This window comes from Zalophus californianus, chromosome 11, assembly GCF_009762305.2.
Source record: "Zalophus californianus isolate mZalCal1 chromosome 11, mZalCal1.pri.v2, whole genome shotgun sequence".
NCBI lineage: Eukaryota > Metazoa > Chordata > Mammalia > Carnivora > Otariidae > Zalophus > Zalophus californianus.
The window spans coordinates 65833093-65845700 of NC_045605.1; the positions used below are offsets into that span (position 1 = coordinate 65833093).

At 36.3% G+C, this 12608-nt stretch overlaps 2 protein-coding genes across 7 annotated transcripts in view; one reads left to right on the forward strand and one right to left on the reverse strand.

Moving 5' to 3' along the window:
• AMPD3 (adenosine monophosphate deaminase 3) overlaps positions 1–1940 on the forward strand; it is a 52278-nt gene extending 50338 nt beyond the window's left edge. For all 4 annotated transcript variants that reach the window (XM_027578330.2, XM_027578331.2, XM_027578332.2 and 1 more), the window contains one exon: positions 2–1940. In XM_027578330.2, coding sequence (XP_027434131.2) covers positions 2–178 — 177 coding nt within the window. In that variant the 3' untranslated portion in view covers positions 179–1940. The remainder of the gene's footprint in view (position 1) is intronic.
• RNF141 (ring finger protein 141) overlaps positions 209–12608 on the reverse strand; it is a 38789-nt gene continuing 26389 nt past the window's right edge. For 2 of the 3 annotated variants that reach the window (XM_027578336.2, XM_027578337.2), the window contains one exon: positions 3728–6854. In XM_027578336.2, the coding sequence (XP_027434137.1) occupies positions 6704–6854 (151 nt within the window). In that variant the 3' untranslated portion in view covers positions 3728–6703. Of the gene's footprint in view, positions 969–3727; positions 6855–12608 lie in introns of those variants that run through there. The other variant, XM_027578338.2, reaches the window with a different exon arrangement.

A 12608-nucleotide genomic window follows, 5' to 3' on the forward strand; every position in this document is an offset into this window, starting at 1 on the left:
GGAGAAGCAAAAGTTTCTGGGACAAAATTATTATAAAGAAGGACCTGAAGGAAATGATATTCGAAAGACAAATGTTGCTCAGATCCGGATGGCGTTCCGATATGAGACCCTATGCAATGAGCTCAGCTTCCTGTCTGATGCCATGAAATCAGAAGAGATCACAGCTCTGACCCAATAGGTCCAGCAGTGGACATGCATTTTAACTTTTTGGTTTAATTTCAAGTCTGCTGTGATTAACAGCAGTCAAGATACCAAACTAGGACGGTCCTCCTTGGAGAGGATGCCTCTAAAGAACTTTCAAACTAGTGATTTTGGTTGCACTGTTCACTTTAAGATCTAACGTGCCCACTTCTGTTAGTATTTCTGAGTAATAGATGGTGACTCCTCCTTGGGCATTTGGGAGCTGGACACTTGTCTGTACTCATTCCAAATTTTCCAAATATTTCTCTTGAAACCACTAGTGCTTGCACTGTTGGGGCCAGGATCTTCCAAGGTCCACCGCCTACTGACATGAGGTCTGTGTGGTTTTCTGCCAAAATCCTCCATAGACCCTGCAGGCTAGTTGGTAGTTGTTCATTTCAGCCTCTGACTGGCTGGCTGCCTTAAACAAAACCAATTTCAAAGCTCCCTTTCATAAAGGAACTACTTTGAGAGAATTAAAACGGAAAACTTCCTTCTTGACAATTTGCATTTTTTATGAATTTCTTACACTGTTTTATTTAGCCCTCCACTCTCCTTTCTATTTAGGAGGCCAAATGTGCACACTGAACCAATCGCTCCTATTCTGTGTCTTGGTTTTCTCATCTGAAAAGTGGGGGTTTGGACTAGATGAGTGGTTTTCAAATGTTGTTCTGTGAGTCCCCCTCCAGGGCTGCAGGAGGTTCTGGGTGCTGCCTTCTTCAGAGCAACTCTGCTGTCGTCACTGTTAACACTGGGCCTTCTTCATATTTTCATTTGAACTACAAGGACTGTGGAAAACACAGGATTAGATGATCTCTGTCCCTTTCGGTCCCAATATTCTGACTGTAGCCCAATTACCATTTCACTTTTGAGGAGTTAGGGCCAGAGAGGTGAAATTTGCTTGGGGTTACAAAGATAGTAAGTAACAGCTGCAGAACTGGTCCCCACTCCTAATCTAGTCCTTTCCCCACTATTCTGTTGCGCCTCACAGATGTTAGATGTTTTTTTATCACTATAACCTCTGTATTTTTTTTTTTTAAAGGTGAAATTTCTCCCTTATCTAACATGCAGACTTCTTCAGAAGATGTAAGTGGTCCCAGGGGCCAGGTAGAAAGCATTTTTTTTTTAAATTTAAAATCAACTAATTAACATATAGTATATTATTCGTTTCAGAGGTAGAATTTAGTGATTCATCAGAAAGCATTTTTTAAGACCAATCTGAATTTAAGCTTTACCAATATACTCTTCATCTGTGTTACTAGTGCCTGGTACATAGTAGGTGCTCAATAAATGTACATCGAATAACTAAATGAATTTCCCTTTTGGCAAGTTTTTAAGGACATGTGCTCCAAGTAGTCAACAAGTCGCTCAGAGACTTTTCTGTCTATTTCTGTGGGCAAATGCAGATTATGAGAAGCCCTTTTGAATTATAGACTTAGAAGAACTCTACTTTTGCTTGTGAAGACGCTTATTTGATTTTAGATTGTCTTGTCCTGTGACTTTATAATGCTCATCCCCTCCACTGGTTAACTTAGCATACAGAACAGTAAATGTAGTCTTTTTATTAGGCAGACATGTGTGCTCTTCCAGCTAATGATGAAATTGACTGAAAACCCAGCATATCTTATGCATTATTTTTGAAAAACCCCCATTTGTACACATTTGTCCTAACACAGCAATTATTGTACAGTTTTTCATTGTCATTTTATCTGTACCAAGTATTTATTTTTAATTATTAAATAAAGTCTGTTAGGACTGTGGCTCAATAATTTAAAATGATTTCAAGTTAATACTATTTAAGGCAAAACAAAACAAATGATAAACAAACAAAAAGCAGAATCAGACCTATAAATACAGAGAACAAACTGATGGTTGCCAGAGGGCAGGGGTGGGAGGATGGGTAACATAGGAAGGGGAGTGGGAGATACAGGCTTCCAGTTATGGAGTAAGTCACAGGAGTAAAAGGCACAGCATAAGGAATATGGTCAATGATACTGTAATAGCATCGTATGGTGACAGATGGTGGCTGGCTATACTTGTGGTGACAAAGCATAATGTATAGAGAAATTGAATCACTACATTGTACACCTGAACTAATGTAACATTGTGTGTCAACTATATTGAAATAAAAACATTAAAAAAAAGATGGGGCATCATGAAAAGTTATCAATAATAACTACTAATTTATCTTTTACTAAGACTCAGACATGGATGACATTCACAATAAATACTCAGAATTTTTAAAGTGAAGCTCATTAGACCCAGAAGGTAAACCTTTGCTATCTTTCTCCTCTAACTTCTGCCCTGGACAGTTCTTGAGCAAAGCCACATGTGTTCCTTTTCCCTGGATATTACTTTAGTCTATTCAGCTAACACTTGTTCGACTTTACTGGTCCTGCAAACTTTTCAGACACCTTTTTCAGTAGCGCTTTACACTTTTATCACTTCTTTGTACCTAATTGGCCTTTTGCGGGGGGGGGGTGGTAAATCCCTACTTTCTTTTGTGTTCACACTTGGAATCAAAGGCAAGTGTACACTAGCTCACGTTTCTAAAAGAACAAATTTTGAGGCATGTATCCCTTAAGGCTCAATCAAGTTCATGTATGTGTTACTTCAAACTGCATTGTTGAAATGATTAATGACATTGCTCTTTGCCACATGAAAACAAATCACAGCTCCTGGGTTGGTATGTACCAAGGCCTGTCCCGGGCCTTTACTTCCTCTTCTCTTGGATTAAAGCACACCTGCAAGCACATCCTTCTGGCTTCCTCTTTACTTGTTTCTGAGTGCTGCACTGGTGAAACAATATTCATCTTTTTTGGGGTTTGTAGATACAACTGAAAGTGATATGTTGGTAATATACCTAAGCACTCGATACCTGACTGACTGTTATAAAGAACAAGTGTAACTAACTGCAATGAAAGGAACACTAATCAGAAAAACATAGTTTCTTGGAAATTTTAAGTATTTTATCAGATACTAAATACTTTCTGATAAAATACTAAATAAGTATTTTATCAGAAAGATCGAGGATGCCAGAGAGTAAGGCTATACACAGCTGCAAGATTATCAAAATATATCTCTGAGGAGGCTTTTATGTTTCTTGATACCAAAATGTGTACTTCTTCAAGATGATGTACATCAGCAAATTCAATTACAAACTACCATTCCTTTTTATAAGTGGCTTTCCTCTTCTTAGCACTAAGATTCTACCTTGCTTCTCTAATTGTAATTTTGGAAATGATTTTACAAGGTAAACATTAAAACTAATATGGGGTGGAGTATTTTATCTATTATTTTTTACTGTCCAAAGGGTAAAAAGACATGAGAACAAATGAAAGTCTGTTGTCACCTATTATATTGTGTATATATATATATATATATTTATATTACATTGTATATATATTATATTGTCATTATGTTGCCCATCATAATGTGGGTGATCAGCTGATTTCCCTAATCTCCAACTAGTTTTCTTATTCCTGAATAGACAAAGTAAGCTTGTCTTACTTTTTCTAATGAAGAAAAAAACAGTTAAAAATGCAAATTCTTCAGACTGCCTTTTAATGAATCCAACTTTCCAATGTTAAAAATCACGGAACCGAAAGATATTTTCAAGCAGCCTTATAACCCAGCTATATATTAGGTATAAGGAAATTGAATCCAATTTGAAATGAATTTTAAAACATAGCACACAAACATCACAACTCCCCAGAGCACAATACAAAATAGTCCTCTAAGGAATATAAACATTTAGTATATAAGAATGTGACTATGTAAGAAAAAAGTCTCTCCAGTGAGTTAAAATTTACTTGCTAAAGATTATTTATTGCACAACATATCAGTTTGTCCTAAGAATAAAGCAGATACTATTATTTTCAACTTCTAAATTCAGTACCCAGTCAAGTACATTTTCTCAAACTAAAGTTCTATAGCATTACAGTATGAGTAAACTTCTTGTTACTGAGTTAGGATAGGGAAAACTTCATAACTTACAAAACAAATTCTTTAGACTTCATGAAAACATTTCACAGATCCTACAAGGCACACATCATATTTCCTATCTTAGTAAGTACATTTAAGTACTTCATATTTGGAAAAGACAAGGCTGTACAGAATACAAAAAGTATACATTTCATCCATTAAACAAATTTACAACTTTTATGATTAGTTATAATAGTAGAACCTACGTAACATTCACATCTAAAGAATTATCACCCAGTTTAATGGAGTGGGCAAAAAACTGTGCTCATTTATTTAATAAGACTAATAAAAACACTTTCTATTTCACAGTAGACCAGTTAGTATCCTGGAGCTCATATTGGAAAGTAAAAAGGTTTGGGCAACATCGAGTCTCACTGGGCTTACTGTTAAATAATTCCTTGAAAGATGAAGGATTCTGGGGGATAAGATCATAGGCTATGCCTGGAAAGATCCAAAAACATGCAGAGCAACTTTGTTCATTTTCAGAAACATTCTTCAATTAGGCAATGAGTTAGACTCAGCAAGTCTAGTCCAAAAGGACAATTTAGAATCTTAGAGCTGGAAAAAAGATCTCAGAGATCATCTATCCCAAGGTTTTCAAAATATGTCCCATGGTATACTAAGACTTCATGGAGGAGAGTCAAGGTTCTGTAAATCTGACTTGAATTAAAAACATTTTTTTGAAAAAAAATTAATTTAAAAAACAACTCCCATCATACAACTAAATTCCAATATCCTGGATATCACCAATGCATTTATACATGTTTTTATTGGTTGACTTTATAATATTTATTTTGGTATATAAAGTTTGCATAAGGAAATTTATATTAATAAAATATGACTTTCATATAGAGGGGTAGTGTGTGTGTGTGTGCGGAGGGGTATAGCACGTGTGTGCAGGGCTTCCGAGTAAGATTTTACCTGGGGGGGGAAAAAAAAGGTTCTACTGCTGAAATAAAATATGAGAACACCATAGATGAAATCTCAGTTTCTAAAGGAACCTACAAAGCAGCAGAAGGGACTTTTTTAAGGTCACACAAACCATCAAGAGCATTGTCAGGTTGATATGATAGAGCCCCTGGTACCCTGCCTGTATAAACATCCACACTGAGTGTTTAGCTATTTGGTACTGAGCTGTCCCCATCATAAATGTCAACCAATTAGTTATCAATATTTTTTGGGTAAAATCAAGCTACCTTTGGTCATTTTTTATAGAAATGAATTATTTAATTTGCATGCCTATTAAAATCCTAGTATCCAAAAATTCTGCCATCAATAAGCAGCAACTTAAATTGTATACTTTGGTATTTTGGAAAATAGTAATATCTGCAACCTACCAATAAAAAGTCAGAAAAGTTACATGGAATGTTAACATACCTTTTAAAGGAGACATGAGGTTCTAGTTTTATTATATGCTAAAATATTAATGCTTAACATAAAACAAAAGTTTTACCTTAAAAGCAAAATTTAAAAAAAATGAAGTATCACTGAAAATCATAATTTCATTATGACTATTCTCTCCGAATATTTCAAAGGAAGTACAGTGAAACAGCAGAAAGCCAAATTATCTTCTAATTTTCAGAGGTGTTTATTGTACATATGTTTAAAAGGCTATAGCCTATTTTCTCTCTTAATAATATTAGAAATTTGAAGACTTGGAGACCTCAGAAAGAAGCCTTCAAGTTAAGAAAACAAAAGCACCATGAACCAATATTGAATGATTTATCATAATTTGAAAATGTAAAATCAGGATCTGTGATGAAGAAAAATTTTCTTCTGAAACTCCAAGATGCATGAGCATTATCAAAAGCTACTTAGAACAGTTTCCCAGCTGTGGGAAAGCTTTTCCAGAACAGCCAAGATTCCCCAGCAGAAATCCATTTACAAGGCAAAATCATGCCCAGCTTTATAGTCCTCACCCAAATTATACAGCATAAAAAAAAAAAAAAAACTTGAGTAAAAAACATGTAGTTCCAAAACACACTGCTAAAGTTATGAAATTATTGTGGATCATTTCAAGTAAAAATTATTAAAGGAGCAATAATTAACCACAAGGGGGCATACACACTCCTTAGATTCCAGCAGAAAGACTAATTTAAGTAGTAACATGCACTTTGATGTATTCTACATTTTCAGTCACTTCAAATTTTCTCTCAGATGGCTACAATTTTTTGACATTCAAGGTTTATTTTAAACCTAACTAAATAGATTCCAGAATACTCCTGCCCTGAAAAACAGTGTTTCAGAAGTCTCTGGAAGTATTGCTGTTCAGCAAAGAATTCAAGAGCAATTAGTTCTAATGTATATTAGAACAGATAAATAATAGAAAAATATGGTCTAAAACACTAGCAAATTTTAGTTTACTATAAATGGAAGACATGGAAAGTCTATCAAAAGAAATGGAACAAATTGTCAGAATAGCGAAAATAAGAGGGTAGGGAAAATTGATGTCTGTCTCTTCAACAATATCCCTGCATTCTTCTCCCATGACCAAAATGTTTGTAGCTCATAATAGCAACAGAAGACTTTCACTCCAAGGTCATGGCCTATGGGGCTGGCCTGCCTCATCGGCCATGTTAAGAATATAGTTAGCCATGTCATCTTCAGTGGGTGCATCTGACACCACCCAAGATTCATTTGCTCCAGTCATCTGTAGGCGACAAATAGGGCAATTCCTGTGTCGATCACTCCTATCAGAGAAGTCAAATAAAGAACAATTTGTTTTCTTTTTCTTCTTTTAAAAAAATAGGTGTGTTTGAAAAGTAATACATGTACATGGTTTAAAAAAAGTAAACAGCAATAAAAGTATACAGTATCTCTTTCCACCCCAATCTTTAATTCTTACCCCAGGGGCAACTACTGTTAGTAGTTTCTTACATTTTCTTCTAGAAATAGACTAAGTATGATTAAACTTGTGTGTATATATATATATTACTGCTTTTTTTTTACTTGCCAATATATCTATAGACCATTTGTAGCAGTACATGTTAGAGTTATTGGTTCTTTTTAAACATAACACTGTATGGATAGGCCATAATTCATTTAATTAGTCTCCTGCAGAGGACATTTAAGTTTTCCCCTATCTTTTGCAGCTACAAACAAGGGAATGGAAGCTTTCAAGGTTTAAAATAGAAGATGAACCTTACATGCAGAATAATTTTTCTGAGAGGGAAAGAACTTATATATGATCACTTGAACGAGATTATGTTTTCCGAAGGGATTTTTTTTTTGTCTCGACAAATATTATTTTGGAAATTTCAAAAAAATACCATATTTGATCCAGAAACATGTCATGCAGGGAAAATGTTTTTCTCTTCATTTCTCAGTGAAATCTGAGACTAAAGTAATTAAATTGTATCAATTACTCTTTGGCTTTTGTACAAAAATTTAGAAATCTGTTCCAAAAACTAAATGTGAAAGCTAGAGCTGGCATATATTATTCAGGTTCATTTCTGGTTCCTCAGAGATATTTTATTAAGATAATTATATGTTCTCTTCTGTGCACAAAAGTCACAATTTTAAGAGTCAACTTCTGCTTCTGGCCAGTAAGGACCAGATTTATCTTCCTACTTAATTAAAACACTGGAAATATACATGAAACAAGGCTTTCAACACTGGACATCATCGACAACACAGGACAATCATCCCTGAGGATGAGAAGCAAAGAAGGTGAGTCCTATAAATTGCCAGCTTATTGCCTTGAGAGATTTTAGGCTGCGGAGCAAGCAGGAGAAGCCCAGATGGGGCCTGGCAGACTCTCTGAGTTGAAGAGACACAGCTGAGACTCTCAGGAGGCTAAGGCAGCTAGAGTTCACAGGGCAGAGTACTGAAGTACTTAAGTGCAGAAGGCTGCACAAAGGGAGAATTCTGGAGTCTACTGAAGGTCCCCCTAGAGTATATTCGCATGTGAGGAAACTACTTGAGGCTCAGGAATCACCCAAAAGGATTTGAAGGAACAGTACCCAAAACTCACACAGGGTTTGGGATATTGCCTGCTCTCACCAAACAGAGTGGAAAGCCTCATAACTCCTGCAGTGATGAGCAGAGTACTCTGAAGGGTCCTGCCTCATTAGTGGGGCATAATTAGCTCTCAACTAAACACTGCTCTGGTCCTGCCTAACAAATCATAAAAGCAAGACCCAAAAGGTTCAAACTGTTTCCAAGTAACTATATTCCAGAACAAAGCTCAAGGATATTTATAGGAATACAAAAATATCTAGTACCCAAAAAGGTAAAATTCACAATGTCTGGCACCCAGTCAAGAACTACCAGGCATAAAAAGAAACAGAAAAATACAACGCCAAATGAAGAGGAAAAAAAATCAAAACCAATCCAGAGCAGACACAGATGTTAGAACTAGCAGGTAGGAAAATTAATGGTTATTATAACTGTATTCTATGTATTAAAAACTAGAGGAAAGACCAAACATATGAAGTAGAGACATGGAAGATGTTTTAAAAACTCAAATCAAACTTCTTGACATGAAAACTATAGTGTCTGAAGTAAAAAATAAATTGGATGGGATGAATAACAAGTTAGACATTGCAGAAAAAAAGACTGGTGAATTTGAAAAGACAGCAATTTTAACTATCCAAAATGAAATACAGAGAAAATGATTTCAAAAAGGAAAATAGCAACAATAAGCTGTGGGACAACTTCAAGTGGTCTAACATATGTGTAAGTTGAATCCCAGAAGAAGGGAGAGGACAGAAAAAAATATTTAAGAAAATAATGGCTGAAGGGGCGCCTGGGTGGCTCAGTTGGTTGAGCGACTGCCTTCGGCTCAGGTCATGATCCCAGGGTCCTGGGATCGAGCCCCGCATCGGGCTCCCTGCTCAGCGGGAAGCCTGCTTCTCCCTCTCCCACTCCCCCCGCTTGTGTTCCCTCTCTCTCTGTCTCTCTGTCTCTCTCTCTCTGTCAATTAAATAAATAAAATCTTTAAAAAAAAAGAAAAAAGAAAATAATGGCTGAAAATTTTTCAAAATTGATGGTACAATAAACCTACAAATCCAAGGAGCTCAATGAACCCTACGCACAAGGAACATGAAGAAAACTACTGGAAGGCATATCATAATTAAACTGCTCAAAATCAATGATAAAGAAAAACCCCTTAAAAGCAGCCAGAGGAAAAAAGGCAACTTTACCAGGGGTGCCTGGGTGGCTCACTCGGTTAAGCCTCCGATTCTTGGTTTCAGCTCAGATCATGATCTCAGGGTCCTGGGACTGAGCCCTAAATTGGGCTCTGCGCTTAGCAGGGAGTCTGCTTGTCCCTCTCCCTTCCCCCTCAGCCCCCTGATTTCTCTCTCTCAAACAAATAAAATCTTAAAAAGAAACAAAAAGGAGAACATTACCTACAGAGGAAAAAAGATAAACGTGATAGCATATTTCTCATGGGAAACAAGGCAAGAAAAATGAGGGTGGAGCAACATCATTAAAGCACTGAAAGAAAAACTAGTATCAATCTAGAATTCTATATCCAGAAAAAATATCTTTGAAAAAGGATGTTTAGACATTCAAGAAAGTCCTATGGAATCTACAAAAAAGCTGTCAGAACTAGTAAATGGGTTTAGTAAAAGTTTGTAGAATACACGATTGATACACAAAAGTCTAATGTATTTCTTTATACTAGCAACAAATGATCAGAAATTGAAATAAAAAGTATATTTAAAATAGTATAAAATTCAAAATAATTAGGGATAAATCTGTCAAAGATATGCAATACTGAAAACTACAAAAAATGATGAGAGAAATGCAAGAAGACCTAAATAAATGGAGATGTATACTGTGTTTGTGAACTGGAAGGCCCGATTATTGTTAAGAAGTCAACACTCTCCAAATCGATCCATTTAATTCATGCAATTCCAACCAAAATCCTTACAGCTTTTTTTGTGGAAATTGACAAACTGATTCTAAAACTCACTTTGAAATGCAAAAGAATTAGAATAGCCAAAAACAACTTTGACAAAGAACAAAGTTTGAGAACTTACACTCCCTGATTTTAAGACTCAAGACTCAGACTCAGAAAGCTACATTAATCAAGGTAGTGTGGTATTGGTATGAAATAAACAGATCAATGGAACAGAAAAGAGTCCAGAAACAGACCTACGTGTATTTCAACAACTGATTTCCAATAAAGGTGAAGGGGCAATTTAGTGAAGAAAAGATAGTCTTTCCAACAAAATGTGCTGGAGCAACCGGGTAGCCATAGGCAAAAAAACAATTTTAATTGGTACCTCATGCTATATACAAAAAATTAACTCAAAATGGATCATAGACCTAAATGTAAAACCTAAAACTATCAAACTTCCCAAAGAATAGAAGAAAATCCTTGTGACCTTGGGTTAGACAGATTTCTTAGATAAATCACTCTGCATAAATCACAAACTGATAAACTGGACCTCATCAAAATTAAAAACTTCTACTCTTTCATAGACATTCTTAAGAGAATGAAAAGACAAATCACAAAGTGGGAGAATATATCTGCCAGTCAAATATCTGATAAAGGACATGTATTCATAATGCAGAAAGAATTCTAAAACTTAATATGAAAACAACCCAATAAAGAAATGGGCAAAAGATGTGAATGGACACTTCACCAAAGAAGACATACAGATTTAGCATATAAGAAGATGCACAACACATCATCAGTCAGTAGGGAAATACAAACTATAAATACAATGAGATACCACTACACATCTATTAGAATGGCTAAAATTAAAAGGACTGTTAATTTTAGCCATTCTGACGGGTGTGAGGTGGGGAACGACAGATGTTGGCGGGGATGTGGAGAAAGGGGAACCCTCCTACACTGTTGGTGGGAATGCAAGCTGGTGCAACCCCTCTGGAAAACAGTATGGAGGTTCCTCAAACAGTTGAAATTAGAGCTACCGTTCGATCCAGCAATTGCACTACTGGGTATTTACCACAAAGATACAAATGTAGGGACCCGAAGGGGTACGTGTACCCCAATGTTTATAGCAGCAATGTCCACCATAGCCAAACTGTGGAAAGAGCCAAGATGCCCATCGACAGATGAATGGATAAAGAAGATGTGGTATATACACACAATGGAATATTATGCAGCCATCAAAAGGAATGAGATCTTGCCATTTGCAACGACGTGGATGGAACTGGAGGGTGTTATGCTGAGTGAAATAAGTCAATCAGAGAAAGACATGTATCACATGACCTCACTGATATGAGGAATTCTTAATCTCAGGAAAGAAACTGAGTGTTACTGGAGTGGTTGGGGGTGGGAGGGATGGGGTGGCTGGGTGATAGACATTGGGGAGGGTATGTGCTACGGTGAGCGCTGTGAATTGTGCAAGACTGTTGAATCACAGTTCTGTACTTCTGAAACAAATAACGCAACATATTTTAAGAAAAAAGAAAAAGAAGAAGATAACAGGAGAGGAAGAAAAGGGGAGTATGTCAGAGGGGGAGACGAACCATGAGAGATGATGGACTCTGAAAAACAAACTGAGGGTTCTAGAGGGGAGGGGGGTAGGGGGATGGGTTAGCCTGGTGATGGGTATTGAGGAGGGCACGTTCTGCATGGAGCACTGGGGGTTATGAACAAACAATGAATCATGGAACACTGCACCAAAAACTAATGATGTAATATATGGTGATTAACATAACAATAAAAAAAATAAAAAAAAAATTAAAAGGACTGACCATACTTACCAGAGAAGAGGTGGGTGGGGGAAGGGGTTAAGGGGATTAAGAGTAACTTATCTTGATGAGCACCGAGTAGTATATGAAACTGTTGAACTGCTATATTTTGCATCTGAAACTAATACTGATGCTAACTACACTGGAACTGGAATTAAAATTAAAAAAAAAAAAAAAAAGACCAACACAACTAAGTATTGGCAAGATTGTGGAGCAATTAGAACTCTCACACACTGCTGGTGGGAGTGCAAAATGGTACAACCACTTTGGAAAACAGTTGGCAGTTTCTTAAAAAGTTAAACATATACCCACCATATGGTTTTGATATTCTACTTCTAGGTATTTAAGAAAAAAACAAAATATATGTCCATAAAAAGACCAGTCCACAAATGTATATAGCAGCTTCATTTGTAATAGCCAAAAATTGGAAACAACCCAATGTCCACAACAGGTGACTAGATAAATAAACTGTGGTATATCATACAATGAATACTACTCAGCAACAAAAAAGGGAACTACTGTGGGGCACCTGCGTGGCTTAGTTGGTTGAGCATCCAACTTTTGATTTCGGCTTGGGTCATGATCTCAGGGTCGTGGGATCAGGATTCTCTCCTTCTCCCTCTTCCTCTGCCTCTGCCCCTCCTCCCACTCATGCTCGCTCGCTCTCTCTAAAAATAAATAAATAAAATCTTTAAAAAAAGGGGAACTACTGATAACATGCTACAATATGGATAAATCTCAAAATAATTATACTGAATGAAAAAAAGAGC